A 21,350-nucleotide genomic window follows, 5' to 3' on the forward strand; every position below is an offset into this window, starting at 1 on the left:
TAGATATTTGTTTATTTTATTTTTTAATGATTCAATAGAACTGCTGTTTACAATTTCTGCAGAAAATTTATTCCATATATTTACTATACGATTAAAGAAAAAAATGTTTGACCTCGTGGGATTTAAAACGTTTGGGTATAATCTTGAATCCATTATTTCTTGTTAGGTTAGAATGATCAATAGTAAAATATTTAATTGCATCAATGTTACTATATCCTTTAAAGATTCTGAACACTTCAATTAGGTCTCCTATTATCCTGCGCTTTATTAAACTAAATAGTTTTAGTTCTTCCAGTCGTTCCTCATACGCCTTATTACGCAATCTTGGAATCATCTTTGTGATTCTGTGCTGTATCTTCTCTAGTTTTTTAATGTCTTTTTTTGTAATATGGTGACCAAAACTGTACACAGTATTCTATATGAGGGCGCACCAGTGAGTTATATAAGGCAAGTATAAACATTTCTGATTTAAATTCAAAGATTCTTCTAATGAATCCTACTAATTTATTTGCCGTCTTTACTGTTTTTATGCAGTATTGACTCGGCTTTAGGTCGTTTGACACAACGACACCAAGATCTTTTTTTATCAGGGCTTGACAGTTGCATGTTATTCATTACAAGAATAGGAGGAGAGGGAAAAGAGGAGAAGGAGGAGGAGAAGGACGAGGAGGAGGAGGAGGAGGAGTAAGAATGACGAGTGAGGACGAGGAGTGAGGAAAATGAAGAAAAGAGGGAGCAGAAGGACACCAAGAACAAAGAAAAAACAAGAAGCGACACACACACACACACACACACACACACACACACACACACACACACATAAAAATAAATAAAAAAATAAAAAAATTTCTGGATATCTATTAACGAGAGAGAGAGAGAGAGAGAGAGAGAGAGAGAGAGAGAGAGAGAGAGAGAGAGAGAGAGAGAGAGAGAGAGAGAGAGAGAGAGAGAGAGAGAGAGAGAGAGAGAGAGAGCAGTGGGGGTAAGTGATGGTGGTGGTGAGTGGGATGAAGGGTTGATGCTGTGTTTCTCTATATACTTTTTCTTTTCTTTTCCTTCTTCGTCTTTTTCTTATTCCTGTAATTTTGTAGTGAGCAACAGATGGTGCTGCGACACATCTCATGAAATGATTCTTCCACTCAGAATATTTAACCAAAGCATGTTACACTAAACGAAGAAAACACTACATGCATATATACAAAATAAAACATTGAGGTTATTCCGTGTTGTTCAAGATAATGACCATCCTGTGTCCTCAGGTCACAATGATCCAGCTCCTGCTCTTCTTGCTTCCTCACTGATGCACGTAAGGGTCACGGCTCGTTTTCTTCCCTTGGATGTGTAAACGCGGAACTGAACTTACACAGTGACACGAGAATGTCGCAGTGTAAGTCATTTTAGCTGACCCCAAAACTAAACGTCAGTTACGTTGTGTGAATTGTTAACTGTGGCGAGGTTTTCCAAGGCTCTAAATGGCTGTCAGACCGTGGTGGCGTGAAAATGTTAGTGGGATATTAGTGCATAGGTGCTCGTGTATCGATAGAGACTGAGATATCAGAGATAACTGACTGAGGGAAATTAATATTTAGACAATTAAATATACTGAATCATATAAATGTATTATATCTATTGTTTTGAAGTGAGTGTTCATGATTGCAGTGTTGGTTTGGCAAAAATTAAATATCATTAGTGGAAAGAGGAGCATCTCTGTTGCCGATGAAAAAAAATCTTAATTCTTTACCTTCTTTCATTCTTGTCTCTGATTGGCTAAAGTCCTTATCACATTCTAGAACCAAGGTTTTTCATTGGCCCATCTGGTGGATGCCAAAGTGCTTTAGCTCCAACCTGCTGAGTGGCTGCAGAAGCGACCGCTGAGGTATACTAACAGTCCCATCAGGTTTTCAGTAAGACTGGCCAATGCCTGGATTTTCTACAGAAGATTTTGGCGCACCGCTGAACAATACAAGATTCAACAAGAAGAACAAGAAACAACAATCAATGGACGCTCACGAGACCCTCGGTGAGAAGAACACGGAGAAAATGAAACAGACCAAGCACCACAGCAAGAGGAGGAGCTTGGAAAACCTCCAAGACTGCACCGGTCATAAGAAAACAAACACTGAAGGGGTTATGGAACCCAAAAAGCAGAGGAATAACTTAAAAACCAAGACGCGGATGAGGATGGAATATTTGTATCCGATTATAGACCCCAACAAGAAGAGGAAGAAGCAGGACATGGAGGGCGATGAAAACCAGAACAAGAAGACCAAGAAAGACACGGAGGACCACGAGAAGCAGTACAAGAACACGAAGAAGGACACAGACGACCACGAGAAGCAGGACAGGAAGACGAAGAGGGGCACAGAGGACCACAAGAACCAAGACAAGAAGAGGAAGAAGGACACGAAGGATCACGAGAAGCAGGAAGAGAAAAGCAAGGACAAGGAAGATCACGAGAACCAACACAAAAACACCAAGGGAGAAGGCAGGAATAACCGAAGGAAAGGGTGGAATATGGAGTGCTGTAAACGGATTAAGGACTGCATCAAGAAATGGAACAAGAAAGATAATGAAGACTACGAGGAACAGGCCAAAAAGAGCAGCACGGAGAAACGTGAGAGCCAGGCCAAGAAGAGGAAAGGTAAGAGTATTGAAGACCATGATAGCCAGGCCAAGAAGAGAAAGGGGCAGGGTAAAGAGGACCATGACACCCAGGTCACGAAGAAATTGCACGACAAGGAGGAACATGACAGTCAGGCCAAGAAAAGAAAGAGGCAGGACAAGGAGGAAGATGACACCCAGGCCAAGAAAGTGAAGAGGCAGGACAAGAAGAAACATGACACACAGGCCAAGAAAAGGAAGAGGCAGGACAAGGAGGAACATGAAAACCAGGCGAAAAAGGGGAAGGGAGAAGAGAAAGAGCCAAAGAAGAGGAGGCCGCTGGAGAATTATAAGCGTATCCTTGATCACCTCAGGAAGAGGGGAGGGCGGGACAGCAGCAACGTGCTGAAGCTGAAGGTGGAGGCCGAAAGAGTCAAAAAGAAGAGGAGTGTGAGCGAGTACTGCCGTGTTCATCTTGAGGAAGGACACATGACGGATGCGACCGTGCGCGGCCATCCATGTCTTGTCTTTTTTGACACCGGCGCCTCAGCCAGCATCATGTTCCTGTCACTGGCTAAGAGAGCGGGCCTCCTCACGGGCCGCGAGAAGACAGAAAAAATACTCTTCTCTACCTGGAATGGCATCCTGTTGCTGGACGTGATCATGCTCGACGAGGTACTGTTGGTGCTGAAGGACGGCCTTGCGGTCAATACGCCCATGTTGGTGTTTCCAAAGGAGGCGGAGATCACCTCTCGCAACGACGTGATAGTGCTGTCCATGAGCCGCCTGCAGGAGGCTGAGATGCGGCAGGACTTCCATCACGACGGTAGCAGCACCCTGTTCCTGCGTCACCCGGAACGTCTGCGGCGGAGACCTCAGCCAGGGCGCGAAGGGAAAGTGTTCGCGTTTGCCGCACAAGCACAAGGCGTCGAGGAGCCGCTGATGGTGCTGCTGGACACATGCTCTACTATACCATTCTCTATCACCAAGATCGGCCGGTACAACGTGCGGTGCAGGACAGGAAGCGAGACTGCGCTGCCGACACGAGTCATTCTGCAGTTTGGCAGCGGCACACTCACAGTGCAGATGAACACCAACCAGGGGGTTAGCGACTTCGATTTTGTGTTTGGACGACCGCTGCTCTGTAAATTACGAGCAGCAATAGATTATGTTGATTCGACCATGACGTTGAAGCTCAACAGAAAACAATTCTGCCTCGACATCTTCCCTCACTGAGCGAGCCGCCCTCCCGCGTCCCCTCTCCCCTCTTTTTTTTTTCTTTTTTTTTACTTATTTTATTTTATTTATTTTTTTTATGTATCATGGAGATCAGCAGAAGGAAAAAAAATATTAAAAAGCCTGCACAAATGTAGCTCACAAAAAGAAAATAGGAGTAGTGACCTGGGTACAGAATTAATGCGGATTAAGGACATTAGACAAAGTGTTCCGGATTAAGGATGTTAAATGAAGAAAATAGTCTGGATTAAGAATAGTGGATTAAGAAAATATTATTATTATTATTATTATTATTGTGAAGAAATTCACAATAATAATAGTACATTAACGGAAAAGTCTGGATTAAGGATAATGGATTAGGAAAATAGATAAAATTAAGGATAGTGGATTAGAACAAAACTCTGAATTAAAGATACTGGATTAGAAAAATAGTCGGAATGAAGGCTAGTGGACTAAGAAAATAGTATCGATTAAGGATACTGAATTAAGAAAATAGCCGGAATTAAAGATAGTACATTAAGAAAATACTCTGGATTAACAAAAGAGGATTAAAAATACTCGAGATTAACGAAAGAGGATTAAAAACAGTCTGGATTAACGATAATGGATTAAGAAAGTAGTCTCCATTAACACTTAAACTGCGGACAAAAAATAAACATCATGCACGGCGAAAATCTAAATGCAGAAGTAAATAATGAATGAGGAGATTGTGATGTGAAATACTACAGCACATGGAAGTGGTACAGAAAATATTAGGGCAACACAAGGAACTCAAAAAGCGCGCCAAAATTTCACTTGTCGGGTAGAATGATGACGACAGGAGAAAGCTCTCGCTCACTCTCGCTCTGGCTCCGGCTGTCGCTCTCTCTTCTCCTCTCTCCTTTCCATTCCTTTCTCTTCTCTCATCTCTCCTCTCCTCTCCTCTCTTCTCTCCTCTCCTGTCCTCTCCTCTCTCCTCTCCTCTCCTCTCCTCCCTCCTCTCCTCTCCTCTCCTTTCTCCTCTCCTCTCCTCTCCTCTCCTTTACTCTCTCCTCTTCTCTCCTCTCCACTTTTCTCTCCTCTCCTCTTCTCTCTTCTCTTCTCTCCTCTCTCCTCTTCTCTCCTTTCTCCTCTCTTCTCCTCTCCTCTCCCTTCTTCTCTCCTCTCCTTTCTCCTCTCCTCTTTCCTCTTTTCTCCTCTCCTCTCTCTTTTTTTCTCCTCTCCTCTGCTCTCTTCTCTCCTTTCCTCTCCTCTTTTCTCTCCTCTTCTTTTTTCTCTCATTTCTTCTCTTATCTTTTCTCCTCTCTTCTTCTCTCTCCTTTCCTCTTCTCTCTCCTCTTCTATATCCTCTCCTCTTTTCTCCCTTTTCTTTTCTCTTATCTCCTCTCCTCTCCTCTCCTCTCATATCCTCTTTCCTCTCCTGTTTTCTCTCTCTTCTCTTCTCTTCTCTTCTCTTTTCTTCTCTCCTCTCCTCTCCTCTCCTCTCCTCTTTTCTTCTTTCCTCTTCTCTTCTCTTCTCTCCTCATAATTTCTCTTAACTTTTCTCCTCTTCACTCCTCTTATCTTCTCTTCCCCTTCCTTGCCTTCATATTAAATGACATTTTCTCTCTCTTCTCTTCTCTTCTCTCCCCTTCTCTCATATCCTCTCTTCTCCTGTCCTCTCCTCCCCTCTCCTCTCCTTTCTCCTCTCCTCTCCTCTCCTCTCCTCTCCTCTCCTCTCCTCTCTCCTCTCCTTTCTCTTCCTCTCTCCTTTCCTCTCCCCTCTCCTCTCCTCGACTCTCCATTTTCCTCTACCTTCTCCTCTCCTTTCCTCTCCTCTCCTCTCCTCTCTCCTCCTCTTTCCTCTCCTCTATCCACTTTTTTCTACTGTTTTCTCTCCTCTCCTCTTTATTCTCGTCTCCTCTCCTCTCTTCTCCTCTCTTCTCTCCTCTCCTCTCCTTTAATCGAATCTCTCATCTTCTCTTTTCTTTTCTCTCTCTCCTTTTCTCTTCTCTTCTCTTCTCTTCTCTCCTCTCCTCTCCTCTTCTTCTTCTCTTCTCTTCTCTTCTCTTCTCTTCTCTCCTCTCCTCTCCTTTACTCTCATCTTCTCTCCTTTTTTTGTCCTCTTTTCTCTATCTTCTCTAGAATCCTCTCCTCTCCTCTCCTCTGCTCTCCTCTCCTTTCTTCTCCCGTTCTCTTCTCTTCTCTCCTCTCATCTACTCTCTTCTACTATAGTTTGTGCTTTCTCTTTTTCTTGTCTTCTTTTCTGTTTGATTCAGAGAGAGAGAGAGAGAGAGAGAGAGAGAGAGAGAGAGAGAGAGAGAGAGAGAGAGAGAGAGAGAGAGAGAGAGAGAGAGAGAGAGAGAGAGAGAGAGAGAGAGAGAGAGAGAGAGAGAGAGAGAGAGAGAGAGAGAGAGAGAGAGAGAGAGAGAGAGAGAGAGAGAGAGAGAGAGAGAGAGAGAGAGAGAGAGAGAGAGAGAGAGAGAGAGAGAGAGAGAGAGAGAGAGAGAGAGAGAGAGAGAGAGAGAGAGAGAGAGAGAGAGAGAGAGAGAGAGAGAGAGAGAGAGAGAGAGAGAGAGAGAGAGAGAGAGAGAGAGAGAGAGAGAGAGAGAGAGAGAGAGAGAGAGAGAGAGAGAGAGAGAGAGAGAGAGAGAGAGAGAGAGAGAGAGAGAGAGAGAGAGAGAGAGAGAGAGAGAGAGAGAGAGAGAGAGAGAGAGAGCCTTCTCCTGCCCAGAGCCATCATTCTCCGGCAAGTCAAATCTTGGCGTGCTTTTTGGAGTTTGTTAAGTTTGCTGTAATACATAATGTACCACTTTCATGTGCTGTAACATTTCACATCACCGTCTTGTCATTCATTACACTGTATACCTTTGTATTTAGATTTTTGCCTTGTGTTATGATGTCTCTTTCCGTCCGCAATTTAAGGATTAAGGATAGTGCATTAAGAAAGTAGTCTGGATTAAGGATAAAGGATGGATAAAGGAAATAGTCTCTATTAAGGATGTTAAATTACGGAAATAGTATTGATTAAGGATAGTAGATTACGAAAATCTGCATTGAGGATAGGTGATTAAATAAATTGTCTGGATTAAGGATGTTAGATTAACGAAATATTCTGCATTAAGGACACTGGTCTAAATAAACAGTCTCAATTAAAGATACTGGATGAAATAATTGTCTGCATTAAGGAGAGCAGATTAAGAAAATAGCCTGAATTAAGGACAGTAGATTGAGAAGGTATTCTTGATTAAGGAAAGTGAATTTAAAGACATTCCTTGGATGAAGGTCATTACGTTAAGAAAAGACTTTAGACTAAGAATTATATACAAAATAGTACAGTAAAATCCCTCTCATCCGGGATTCGAGTACCCGGCAGCTTTAAGTATCCGTCACATTTTTTCCTGAGCCTTAAAATCAATAAAAAATCAATGTGTACTCATAAAATCAATTAAAATTCCCGCGCGAGGTATACTTTGTCCCCTCGCCACCAGAGCGCACTGCTTCGCGCCACCCGCGGCCCTCTGCACTGTGTTTACTCATTGACTCAGTCCCGCGTGTGCACTGTTTATCGCCTGACGCCTTCATCATGCCTAAAGTTATAGAAAAGAGGAAGCGTGTTGTGCTTACACTTAAGCAGCTGATCAGATCGGCTGCAGATTAAGATCAGCTGATCTTTGTTATGGTAAGATGCGTGAGTGTAGGGTGGTGATTGTGGACATAATTTCACTTCTATTCAAGTATCCGGCAATATTCAAGTATCCGGCATGTCGGCGGTCCCGTTGATGCCGGATAAGAGGGATTTTACTGTACTCAGGAACGAGGGACTGAAATGTTCTTCAAAGGAGCAAAGGCTGTGCTTATATATAGATATAGAATTTTTATATTGTAATTTCTTATGAGAGTTTGAAACTATGGTCCATATTCTTATTTGCTGTGTGCTGGTGACCTGTCGATTAATATGTTTAGAGACTTTAACAGAAACATAAGTATAAAAGATTTATCATTCTTTTCCTTTTCCCTCTTCCCGTGGAAGAGGGAAAGTCGAGAGATGACAACTAAACTAGTGAAAGTGTCTGTGATAGATGTTATATTGCTTGGTAGCTAAGGATGAGCAGGCAACGATCAGTGGGGTATAGTGAAGATAAGGCATATTACCACAAGGGATATGAATATCAAACACTGCTTACAGATTAAATACTGATATCTAAAGAACTATCACCACTACACAGAGAAATGATAGTTACAGAAGAGCTTTAAGGTGAAACAAGGCAAACTAAATTGTTGAAGAACATTACGGATAGCGATACAGAAGATAATTCAATGACAATGATCATGATGAGAAGAATGATTAGTCAGGCGACAAAATGAACATATTTCAAAGCGTTATATTCACCTAGTTCTGAGCAAGATGTCATCATTAATCATGAGGAAGACTTCAGGTCTAAACGGAAACAAGATACACGGAAACAACATAAACACGAAAGCAGGTACCAAGAAGCTACCACCACCCTGATAAATAAGAGACGAGACGTGACCACCGAGGAGAACAACAAGATGGGGTGAGTCATCACAAGACTAACAGAGCCGCAGATTAGCACCAGATTACAAGAAGAGGTGGCTATCACTGAATTAGTATACGAGGGACGCAGAGCTCACCGGAAGCAGATGACCTGGACAACACGGACAGCCGGCACACCATACGAATCGCCGCCTCCTTGTTCCTGATTAGAATTGCGATTACCAAACTTATTTGAGAATGAACCTTATTGAAAGTTAAGGGAAAACAAACTGTATGATTGAAGTATGGGAACATAAATATAGTTACTTGAAAGTGGACCTTACGGAAAATATAGGAGAATGAAGCTTATGATCAAAGTAGGAGAAAATAAAACCAGTTACTCTAAAATTAACCTTATTGAAAGATATAGGAAAATTAACTGTATGATCAAAGTGTTGGAAATTAAATCTTATAACAACGGAACCCTTGTTGGGGCGAAAGGTCGCTAGAACATCACGTGTATATCATGAGGTGTAGGGGATGGGAACAGACAGACGCAGACAGAGGGACAAGCTAGACAGAGCAGTCAGAGCAGAGAGGGTCAAGATGGACAAGCCGCCTATCACAGTACCAGTAAGTAGAGCCAGACAGTTGTAATGCAGTCAGAGTAAAATGTTGGTGTTATATATTGACAGAGAGGGATTGGGTAGGTGTAGGATGTGTTCCTCACTGAATATTAGTTGTGAGGTTTGTGTAGGATGTGATTTATCATTGAGTATTAAATATGTCAAGTGATTTCAATCGCTAAAGTGTTTCAAATATTTAATGGAATTTATTTGAAGAGAGATGAAACAATTTTCGTAGTTTTTCGTTGTTGTCGAAAGTCGTATATGATCGTCTGAGTGTAAATATATGTAAATAATATAAATAAAGTAAAAATTAGAAAAACTCAAAGCGTTCCCTTCAACCCACAAAAACCAGTCTTATAGATTAGGGACGCAACAAGATTGTGCAACGCAGAAGCACGACAATCAAGACAAGAGATAAGAAGTTCTCTGTAAAAGTAATAAAGAAAAATGCCAAAATTCGGCCATTTTGGAGAACAAAATCATTCTAAAAGCAAAGTGTGACAGGATTAATGGACATTTGCTATTATTTTCCACTGAAAAGAGTTGGAAAATAACACTTGCTTCTCAAACACAAAAATCGTGTTACATATTGAATCAGCATCGTCTACATCGTGTTACCTCACAGTTTTTCATATTTATTTTATTTATTTATTTTTCCTCTCTTTCATATCTTTTGGCATGCATTATTCTTAGCTACAGGTAGGTTTCTCTTGACTTATTTATTTAATCAGTGACGTCTGTGTGTGTGTCTGTGTGTGCGTGTGTGTGTGTCTGTGTGTGTGTGTGTGTGTGTGTGTGTGTGTGTGTGTGTGTGTGTGTGTGTGTGTGTGTGTGTGTGTGTGTGTGTGTGTGTGTGTGTGTGTGTGTGTGTGTGTGTGTGTGTGTGTGTGTGTGTGTGTGTGTGTGTGTGTGTGTGTGTGCGTCGGTTCTCGGTCAAGCGTTTGTAGAGTATATGAAAGAGGAGGAGGAGGAGGAGGAGGAGGAGGAGGAGGAGGAGGAGGAGAACGAGGAGGAGGAGGAGGAGGAGGAGAAGGAGGAGGAGGAGGAGGAGGAGGAGGAGGAGGAGAAGGAGGAGGAGGAGGAGGAGGAGGAGGAGAAGGAGGAGGAGGAGGAGGAGGAGGAGGAGGAGGAGGAGTGAAAACGAGAAATGAGGAAAAGGAAGAAAAGAAGGAGCAGAAGGACAACAAAAACAAAACAAGAACAAGAAGCGAGACACAAACACAAACACACACACACACACACACACACACACACACACACACACACACACACACACACACACACACACACACACACACACACACACACACACACACACACACACACACACACACACACACACACACACACACACACACACACACACACACACACACACACACACATAAAAAAATAATTGATAAATAAATATTTTGTTAATATATATTAAGGAAGAGAGAGAGAGAGAGAGAGAGAGAGAGAGAGAGAGAGAGAGAGAGAGAGAGAGAGAGAGAGAGAGAGAGAGAGAGAGAGAGCAGTGGGGGTAAGTAATGCTGGTATTGAGGGGGATGAGGGGATGACGCTGTGTTTCTTCTATATAGTATTTTTATTTTCTTGTTTTCTTTTTTTCACACATATGTATTTTCATATGTATTCCTCCTCCTCCTCCTCCTCTTCCTCCTCCTCTTCCTCCTCCTCCTCCTCCTTTTCCTCCTCCTGCTTTTTTATGTCTTCTTCGTCTTCTTCATATTCGTGTAATTTTATAGTGAGCAAGAGGTGATGCTGCGACACATCTCATTAAATGGTTCTTCCACTCAGAATATTTAACCAAAGCATGTTACACTAAACGAAGAACACACTATATATATATATATATATATATATATATATATATATATATATATATATATATATATATATATATATATATATATATATATATATATATATATATATATATATATATATATAAATAATAAATTGATTGAGGTTATTCCGTGTTGTTGAAGATAATGTTCATCCTGTGTCCTCAGGTCACAATGATCCACCTCTAATTCTTCTTGCTTCCTCACTGATGCACGTAAGGGTCACGGCTCCTTTTCTTCCCTTGGATGTGTAAACGCGGAGCTGAACTTGCACAGTGACACGAGTGTCACTGTGCAGTGTAAGTCATTTTGGCTGACCCCAAAACTAAACGTCAGTTACGTTGTGTGAATTGTTAACTGTGTCGAGGTTTTCCAAGGCTCTAAATGGCTGTCAGACCGTGGTGGCGTGAAAATGTTAGTGGGACATTAGTGCACAGGTGCTCGTGTATCGATAGAGACTCAGATAACAGAGATAACTGACTGAGGGAAATTAATATTTAGACAATTAAATATACTGAATCATATAAATGTATTATATCTATTGTTTTGAAGTGAGTGTTCATGATTGCAGTGTTGGTTTGGCAAAAATTCAGTATCATTAATGGAAAGGGTGCATCTCTGTTGCTGATGAAAAATAATCTTAATTCTTTACCCTCCTTCATTCTTGTCTCTGATTGGCTAAAGTCATATATATATATATATATATATATATATATATATATATATATATATATATATATATATATATATATATATATATATATATATATATATATATATATATATATATATATATATATATATATATATATATATATATATATATATATATATATATATATATATATATATATATATATATATATATATATATATATATATATATATATATATATATATATATATATATATATATATATATATATATATATATATATATATATATATATATATATATATATATATATATATATATATATATATATATATATATATATATATATATATATATATATATATATATATATATATATATATATATATATATAATTTGTTTATTTTTTACCACAGCTATAATAACTACATTGCCTTCGTTCGAGTGGTACATACATACATAATTATAATATTAATAAAACACACACACACACTTTCTCTCCACCCAGAGACAAGTAAATGTACTCCACCCAGGCGTTCTCTGAGGACCCTGCCTGGCACACTTATTTACCGCTCAGAATCGATGGAGGAGGAAGTGGACAGAAGTGGAGAGAACTAGAGGGGGAGAGGAGGAGGAGGAGGAGGAGGAGGAGGAGGAGGTGAACGTGAAGAAAGAATGCAGACATGAAAGGAGAAGGAAGAATGATGGGGGAGGCAATGTAAAAGTTAAGATTTACCATGAGAGCTCTTAGAGGAGCCTCACCTGTTGACACACAGTCCATATGTTAAAGCAACATTTATTTTTTTAATAGCTTGTCATCTTCTGCATAGCGGTGAATGCGCTGATGTAAGATTGATCTCCTTTCCTTCCGTACTTGATACAATGAGCCGTGGAAAACATTGTAAGAATTCTAGAAGTAAACAAATATGGCTGCATTGAGAGCATTATTTTTCCTTCACGGAATCCATCAAGAAGACCTAGCCGGTGGAGAAATGAAAAGTAATGATGTTTAGAAGCTGCCGGCTTTCACAACGCTACAAATTTTTTTTACTAAAAATACAAGAACTACCTATCTTGTGTATATCTTATCAATGTGCCCTACTTACTTATCTAACTTTCTACCTTCTTATATATCTACCTGCCTACACACACACACACACACACACACACACACACACGCGCGCCCGCGCGCGCGCGCGCGCCCCCGAACTGTATTTACGTAATCAGTCCATGTACAAGAAGCAAAATAAGGTATAAGATAATGAATAAATAATATAGTGAAGGTATTGGCGAATCTCAAAAGATAAAAGTTACACCCAAGCTTTTCTTTCATTACCCAAGCTTTTCTTTCATTCTCACACATTTTTTTTCCGGATCAGCTTATGAACTGAACAAAACTGATATGAAAACGCTTCTTCTTTAAACATGTAAAGAAGAACTTATGATACAAAAAACGAACTCTGCTACCACAGCTCTCAAGTGATCCGGCGATGACTTCCTAGCTCCACCAGGTAACTCAAGTCAAATGAGACGGTGTTACTAATTCGCTGACCTTCTCTCTCTCTCTCTCTCTCTCTCTCTCTCTCTCTCTCTCTCTCTCTCTCTCTCTCTCTCTCTCTCTCTCTGAAACTAAGAAAATGTGAACAAATCATGCGGTAATGAGGGCACGTATGCGCATAATGTTTGTTCTTTTTTTCCTTTGATTCATATTTTAACTGGCACTCCATAATGTATCTGATTGAGGCTGTAGTATGTATAAAATTAATTAAATAAATAATCTCTCTCTCTCTCTCTCTCTCTCTCTCTCTCTCTCTCTCTCTCTCTCTCTCTCTCTCTCTCTCTCTCTCTCTCTCTCTCTCTCTCTCTCTCTCTCTCTCTCTCTCTCTCTCTCTCTCTCTCTCTCTCTCTCTCTCTCTCTCTCTCTCTCTCTCTCTCTCTCTCTCTCTCTCTCTCTCTCTCTCTCTCTCTCTCTCTCTCTCTCTCTCTCTCTCTCTCTCTTTTTGTGAGCTGCTGTCCGAACACCTGCAGAGATACATTCTTATGAAAAATATTCTAACCATTGTTTACCACTACGCAGTGTTGCCCAACGCATGACATGTCTTGTTACATTGACAATTTTACTTAACATACCATTAGTATAATTTTAAAATCGCTATGTGACCTTCGGACTGCTTTGTTGTGACTCTGCTAACTTCAAAGACTGAGGTAAGTGAAGTATGTTGAAGAGTAGAACACTCCAACTATATTCTATTTTTCTTTACATAAGTTTTTACTAATCAAAATTGAATTAGCAAATATGAAGTACGATTTGTATAAACTATTGAAAAAAAAAAATCAGGTCATCTTATAAAAAATGTATTCCTCCTTCAGGCCTTCACCCTTCTGACACACTCATAAGATAGCTCTTCAATGTGACCTACTTAGACAAATCGGTACCCACTGCTGCCAACAACATCCTCATAAGTAATATATATATATATATATATATATATATATATATATATATATATATATATATATATATATATATATATATATATATTTTTTTTTTTCTTCCTCGTGGTGAGAACAGCATCCTGAATACTTTCCCTACTACTGCAGCGTTATCAACGCGATCATTTTTCACTTCCTGCCACGCCCCCCCACCAATTTAAGATTTAATGTAAGTTTTCTTGAGCAGCATTGTTATTAAACCGAATTCTTAAGCGTTTTCTACTTGGATACATCCAAGTTATCAAAAAAAAAAAATCACAAATGATTGCTGTATTCTCTTCACAATGCAAAGGAATCTCATTGGGTACTGATTTTTATTGTAAGCATGAACTTACGAATCACGTTACATGAAGTTAACGTGGCATATTTCAAGCCTCCTAAACGTAAGCTGAATAAAGATAAAGGTCCTGACAGGTTTACGAGCGACAAAGAAACCTGTTTTGTTAGCCAAGGTCAGCGGCTTGTGCTAGCCGATTTCCTCCCTCTCCGAGACAGGGATGTAACGGTAACAAACATGTGTGTGTGTGTGTGTGTGTGTGTGTGTGTGTATCTATAATAACTTAACATCTCAAACTGATATCTAAAATCTCATGAACGTACATTAATACGAGTTTGATGCGCATACATTCTCTTCTCAATTATTTTCACCTATTTTGTTGCATTTTCTGGTATATAATTGTCATATATTTCCGACATCTTAACACTGACATAGTAAGTACAGGCATGTGTACGTTAATGCGCGCGCGCACACACACACACACACACACACACACACACACACACACACACACAATCCTTATCTATTATGGATTTAATTTTCTAATTAATAAATTTATTTTTCAATAGACAACGAAGGGAGACTGAATTGTTGCCATTATTAGACAATGCTCTCATTCGGCACTCAGTCTTAGCATCCTAGGTCTCTGCTTAAGGCAACAGGTCTAGTGATATAACCTTCCTCGTATTCCTATGTGTGAGTACCCACACTCATTCATTGACAAAACCGTAAAGAAGGGTGAGCAGCGAGGTGGCCAGTAACATTTCAAAAAGAGGCGAGGCTTGTGTGATCCTAATATAACGCAGCAAAAACATTACAAGGCGAAAAAGGAAACTCCCTGCCTGTTTCTATATTTCCATCTTCTTATGACTTAACTCCTTCAAGAGGGAGGTTTCAAGACACTCGTATCCTTCAATATTTTACTATCTCTTTGGACACTATTCGGGGACCGGCATCTCGGTGGGTCTATTTTTTGTTTTTATTTAATTGGATTTTTGTTGCCCTTGACCGGTGTCCCTCCTACATAAACAGACACACACACACACACACACACACACACATTTGATCGGTGATACAAATATTTTTCTCTATTAATACATTCACGTCTTGCTTGACCTTTATTTTTTTTCCTCTGCCTGCTAGTCCTTTTCACCACGGAAGTATTGTCACTACAGTTATATGCAGGGAAGTGTATGAAGGAAACCCTGCTACTCTTCAAAATCCTCTGTAAAAGCAATGCCAGCGGTGGCACCATGTCCTACTCCCTTGCATCACATTTCTAATAGATGCCCCACTATTCATTCTCTACGAGTGCAAGTAATAAGAAAATGGTGATGTGTTATTAATTGTGTACAAGTACATGATCTCCACAATGCCGAGAACTACCTGCTGGTATTTGATTCTCCTTCAACTTTCAATAGCCAGGTATGAGTTGTAGTAGAAAATGGAGGTTCAAGATAAAACTTTCTACATAAACTTAAGTAAATATATGATGTCGATGTAACATTTCGAGCTTTCGTGAGGAAAGCCCTTTCTACTTTCTATGGTTTAATTAAACATAACTCTCTACATATTAGACATCAATGGCCGACATCATCGACTGCTAGCTGCAAGGTTTATTTGTCATTTTGCTGTATGTGCAATATTTTATATTACTAAAAAAAATTCAGGGCACATGATAAGAATTATACAAAGAACGTGTATCCATATAATGACGCTACTGTCTTTCTACCCTTCCCCATGAGCCTCACTTTGCTGAACACTTTAAGAATCAGTCTAACCAAGGAATTTGAACGCTATAAAAATATTTCTTGCATTTTTTAAAGCATTTATTTTTTTATTTTTAAGGCAAAGAATCAGGGACTGATATTCATAAAAGTGTTTTTAATTTCTTCTAAAGTATAATTTGACATGATTTACTTTTAATTTATTAGAGGCGACTCTTTGGTGCAGCCAATATATTCCTGGGAGAGACTGAGCCTCTTGCACTCATTAAAATCCAGGAACGCTCTGAAGGCCTGAACATAATACATCTCCAAGCTAATACGAATAGAATACCCTGCCTACATTCTCATTAAAGGGAGACAACTGAGACAAACCGTCACCACGAATACATTAATGTTCACTAACACTTAAATAATTTTCCATATCTTGGCGTTTTTTCGGTCAGATGAGAAAAAAAAAAAACACCACTCACACGGGTGAAATTGTAGTTGTAGTTAATTCCATCACAACATGAAAGCCATGCAACTCTTTTCTTTCATTTCTGGTGATATAAGGTTCATAGCTGACTGACTGAAACATGACAAACAGAATTACGTGGCATATAGCTGACATTTGCCAAACAATATGTAGTCACAATTTTCTCTTTCGCCATTATTCTAATACAACCTCATTCTATTCAAAACTGTGGATTTCTTGTTGGTTTATGCTTTAATTCCCATGATAAATAAGTGTCGGCAATCACAATCAGCAATTAACTGTAAATATTTAAGGAAACGAGTGGCGTAGTGTTAACTAAATGAAAAAAAAAAAGAAGATTAATTTACTCTTAGTGATAATACAACTTGCGCTACATGAAATTAAATTAATAAACAAATAAAAAGTAAGAAAACACATTGACATTATGAGTAGCGTCTGAAGTACTGCTAAGTGTGATTCAGGGTGCTCCAGCTCTTCAAATTATAACAAAATACTCCATGAAACAGTTAAACACACATCTCTTTTAACTTCAGATAGATGAAACCAACGCTCTATTCCCGATGCCGAGGTATTTATTGATGACGCCGCGCCAATACTCGGGACACACTGTGACTGGTTCCAGGGCGGGATATGCTTTATGTAATGCAAGGAGGGGAAGATGAAGGCGAAACGAATACCTTTTCTTCTTTTATGACCTTGTCCATAAAAATAATTAAATAAAAAAAAATGTCCAGTAATGCTTTAGCTCATAACAATTTTGTGTATCTATATTTTCATTATTACTCCAGTCATTAATCAATCAATCAATTTATTTATCTCTTGCGTCTACAAACCAAATCCTTTGTTAAGAGGCACCAACTTAACTTTGATAATTTAGGAGAACCAATCTTAAAAAACTGAAAAAAAAAAAGGTGTTAGAGTTTTCCATCCTTTAAATTCAATTCATAAGGATGATCTAAGTTTCTGCCCATGTTGAAGACAATAAATTTACTGTATTTTCTTGGCTTTTATGCACAGATATATCACACAAGTATAATAATCTGCCAATAGCAACATACTACTATCCCCAGCAGGGTCCTGTTGACAGGCGACGTCAGACAGTACCGAAACTATTAGAGGGTTAACAACCATTTGTCTTCAGGCCCATACAACTGTTCAGAATTGCAGGGCTGCATAGTTCTCCTCACACTCCATCTTCTTGAGTGAAGTGACAGGTGTGTGTGTGTGTGTGTGTGTGTGTGTGTGTGTGTGTGTGTGTGTGTGTGTGTGTGTGTGTGTGTGTGTGTGTGTGTGTGTGTGTGTGTGTGTGTGTGTGTGTGTGTGTAGAGTTCTTAAAATCTTGTCTTGGAATATTAACGGTTGCAAAACTAAGTTAGAAAAGAAGAATGTGGAGGATATGTTACTGAAATATGAAATTGTGGCACTGAATGAAGTGAAAACATCGCTACGTGTATGCTTGCCTGGCTATGTTTCTTACATGAGCTACAATCAGAACGCAGCTCATCGTGGCGGAACAACTGTTAGGATAAAAAACTGTCTCAGTGAAGATGTAATAAGAGTGGATACGAGCATGTGTGACCAGGTGTGGTTTGAACTGAGTTGTGTACCTGGAGTAATGTTTGGTGCCTGCTACATACTCCCAAGTGACTCACTGTACTTCTCTCACGAGTCATTTGCAGCTATACACGAGAAGCTCATGGAAAACAACTGTGATAAGTGTTTAATATTAGGTGATGTAAATGCGAGGTTGGGCAAAGCTGTAAGAGATATTGCCAATAATATTGAATATGCATATCCACTCATACCAGATGATGTAAATACTCCCAATGATAACGCTTATGCCTTAGCATCAGTTTGTAAAGACAATAACTTCATTGTGATCAACAATCTGAAAACTCGTGAGAAGCACTTTGTAAGCAATCTGACATTTAAGAAAGATAGCACATGGATTTCCGAGTTGGATGTTTGTATAGCGTCAGAGAAGTTAGTCAGGAATATTGATTTGTTTCAGGTTCACCAGACAGAACACTTGCCATCAGATCACGCTCCGATAGCGGTCCAATTATGCTTGAATAAAGTCAATCTTGACCATGTGTTACGGCGTGCCTACCATTTAGGCGGTCATGCATCACTACTGGGGACTGCGGAGCATGCTAAGATGACGAGTAAACCTATAAAATTCAATCAGATTAATCATGATATGTTCTCTAATTTAATTTCTAATGTGCATGTGGATGGTAATGATGTCACTGTAGATGAGTTTGCAGAAAAGGTGTCTGAAGTGTTGTACGAATGTTGCAGTAGGAGCCGTGGCGAGACGGCGGCAGGTGAAGGTAATGATGTACATGACAGGACATACACTGACCGCTGGGACAGACTCCTACAGGACCGTGATGATTCACGAGTATGGAGGGCGATAGATTGGAAGGGTAAATATCAGGGTGATTGTAAGGAAGATGGTCGTCCTTCTGATCAGGAATTTAAAGAATTTTATGAGGAAGTATTGGATCCTACTGTGGCAGATAATTTAGATGACGGAAATCATTTACCAGTAAATATTCCAATTCTAGATGACCAGATAAGTCAAGAGGAAGTTCAGAAGCAAATAGACAATATTAAGCCAGACAAGGCATGCGGTCCAGATGGAGTCTCTCCCGGTGTGTTAAAACTACTTACAGGGCAATGGTTGCTGATAATTACTACATTATTTAATACTATATTCGCGTCAGCTTCAATAACATGAGTAAACAATGTCGTTCAACGTACTGACATCCTAGTTAAACAAACAGAAGTACTCTTTTAGATTATTTCTAAGTACAGATTTTGCTTTTTACTGACACAAGTGATAAAAATGAACTAATAATCTAGATTGTATAAAAATGTTAAAATGTTAGAATTATATTCTGACTATATAGCCGTTATTTTTTTCTACTTAGTTATATGAAGACAAAATTAGGTGAACAATTTTACACTGATCCATATTAGAATATTGCTCAGAAAAAATATCTTGAATAGTTACAAAATCATGACTATCTCTCACATGTTGTGTACTAGGACAATCTTGTACCACATGTGTTTCCGTCTGTATACAGCCACATGGACACAATCTCTCCTCTATAGGTAGACGACCACGTCCCCTCCTATTCCATCTGCCAGTCTCCACCGCTAAAGAGTGAGCTGACAACCTAAACTGTGTAAATGACATCCTCTCTCTTTCTGGTATACTATCCCTTACACGGTAAACCTCGTGAACAGATAAACCCGGATTGATTTCTCGGTAAGTCATTCTCCTAGATGATTCGGATCTCAAAATATCGTTCTTTAGTGATTCTGTTGTTAATATGATATCATCTAAATTATTAAAAATCAATCCGTGTACATATGTTCTCGTATTATATCTAGTGTCCAGTACTTTATTTATTACCAACATTAGGGGATCGTCATTCATTACAGATCTTTCTCGCCACACTTTAGTGAAGAACTTTCTTTGTCTACTTCGTACAAGATCTTTTAAAGGTGGATATCCAGATTCAATGTAACACATATCATTGCAGGTGGTCTTCCTAACTCCAAGTAGCTGTTTTAATGCCCAGTTGTAGATTTTTGTGGCTGGTTTTAAGTCAGCGTTCAGCCACGACTCACACCCATACAGCACGGCTGACATGAGAGCAGCATCAAATATTCTCTTCTTTACGATAAAGGGCCAGTCACAATTCTTCTTTAAGAATAAAACAAATTTGTTAAAGTGTGCCATCTTTGCCTGCATGTGAGCCGCGACTGCCGCTGACACGGAACCGTCAGCTGTAAATGGTGAGCCAAGATAGGTGTACTGTGCGCACGACTCCACCACCAGGTCATCTACTCTTACTGCCTCTCTGTCGTGTTCTGTACCACATATAACAAAGAATTTTGTTTTTGTTGCATTGATCTTCATGCCATAGCTATCGCAGTACTGTTTTAGCAATGTTACTTTATTGATTAAATTATCTTTGGTTGTTGCAAGGAGCACCGTATCATCCATTAGGACTAAAATATGTAGCCAAGACAAGAAACCATCAGGATTACTATTTTCTTTGATAATCTTAATCAGGTCATTAACGTACAGGACAAAGAGCAGACAAGATGTTGAGCTACCCTGACGCACCCCGACCGTGGCTGCTACTATCACTGAACCGATGACACTGTTCGTTACCGCGTACATAGCAACAAGTGCCGCCAGCATAACACTACCACAACCCAACCGTTTCAGAACTGTAAATAACATACTTCTAGGTACCAGATCGTAAGCCTGAGTTAAGTCCACAAACATTACAAAAAGTTTCCTTTTCTTCCTTTTAGCCATATCAGTTAATAATCTTAATGTTACGATATGCTCAATGCAGCCACGATCTTTCTGTGCTCCAGCCTGCTCCCTGTATGGTTTGAACCATCTCTCCAGTCGCGCAAACAGTACCATATCAAAGAGTTTAGCGAGACAATTAATAATAGTCACACCACGGTAATTACGAGGTTCCCGTCTGTTACCTCTCTTAAATAACATGAACAGTTTAGCCGTAGACAATAGACTAGGATATGAAAAACGTTTATCATAAGTGTTTTTAATCTTTTTAGATACCAAAACGCGAAAATGCGTTAATATATATATATATGGAAAAACATGATATTTTTCATATATTTTACATTGTTAGGTACCAAAACCCCAAAATCAATGCAAAGCCCCCTGGGAAACGAAACGACATTACATTATGCCTATCTTATGAGTGTTTTTGTACATGTTAGGCAGAAAAACGGTAAAAAAAGAATGGAAAGCACTCTATATGGGAATAAAAAAACATTACCAGAAACTTGTTTTTTAAGTCTTTATCAGCTTCTTGCGTATTGATACGCTTAAAACATGTAAAACACCCAGACAAAAAAAAAAAAAAAACACTACCAAAAACAAGTATTTTAATAGTTT

General features: G+C 39.3%; 2 protein-coding genes across 2 annotated transcripts; one reads left to right on the top strand and one right to left on the bottom strand.

Annotated features, from left to right (window-relative positions):
- The first annotated feature begins 1,917 nt into the window (after positions 1-1,917).
- LOC135092292 (glutamic acid-rich protein-like) lies at positions 1,918-3,837 on the top strand. Its single transcript, XM_063990746.1, has one exon. The coding sequence runs from the start codon at positions 1,918-1,920 to the stop codon at positions 3,835-3,837; it is 1,920 nt and encodes a 639-aa protein (XP_063846816.1).
- Positions 3,838-19,429: 15,592 nt separating this feature from the next.
- On the bottom strand, positions 19,430-20,615 carry LOC135092293 (uncharacterized). The gene is made up of 2 exons (XM_063990747.1): positions 19,822-20,615; positions 19,430-19,475 (listed from the first exon to the last, which is right to left on the bottom strand). Exons 1-2 carry the CDS (start codon positions 20,613-20,615, stop codon positions 19,430-19,432), a joined length of 840 nt encoding a protein of 279 aa, XP_063846817.1.
- Between the last annotated feature and the right edge of the window lie 735 nt (positions 20,616-21,350).

The sequence above is a fragment of the Scylla paramamosain genome, chromosome 39 (genome assembly GCF_035594125.1).
Source record: "Scylla paramamosain isolate STU-SP2022 chromosome 39, ASM3559412v1, whole genome shotgun sequence".
Taxonomy (NCBI): Eukaryota; Metazoa; Arthropoda; class Malacostraca; order Decapoda; family Portunidae; genus Scylla; species Scylla paramamosain.

What these genes read in the sequence shown, in the direction of transcription:
- LOC135092292 (XM_063990746.1), top strand. Translation starts at nt 1,918, where the DNA reads ATGCCTGGATTTTCTACAGAAGATTTTGGCGCACCGCTGAACAATACA.
- LOC135092293 (XM_063990747.1), bottom strand. Translation starts at nt 20,615, where the DNA reads ATGCTGGCGGCACTTGTTGCTATGTACGCGGTAACGAACAGTGTCATC. An exon ending in ATGAATGACGATCCCCTAAT is followed by an intron (nt 19,476 to 19,821) that starts GTTGGTAATAAA and finishes GGCTGTATACAG; the next exon opens with ACGGAAACACATGTGGTACA.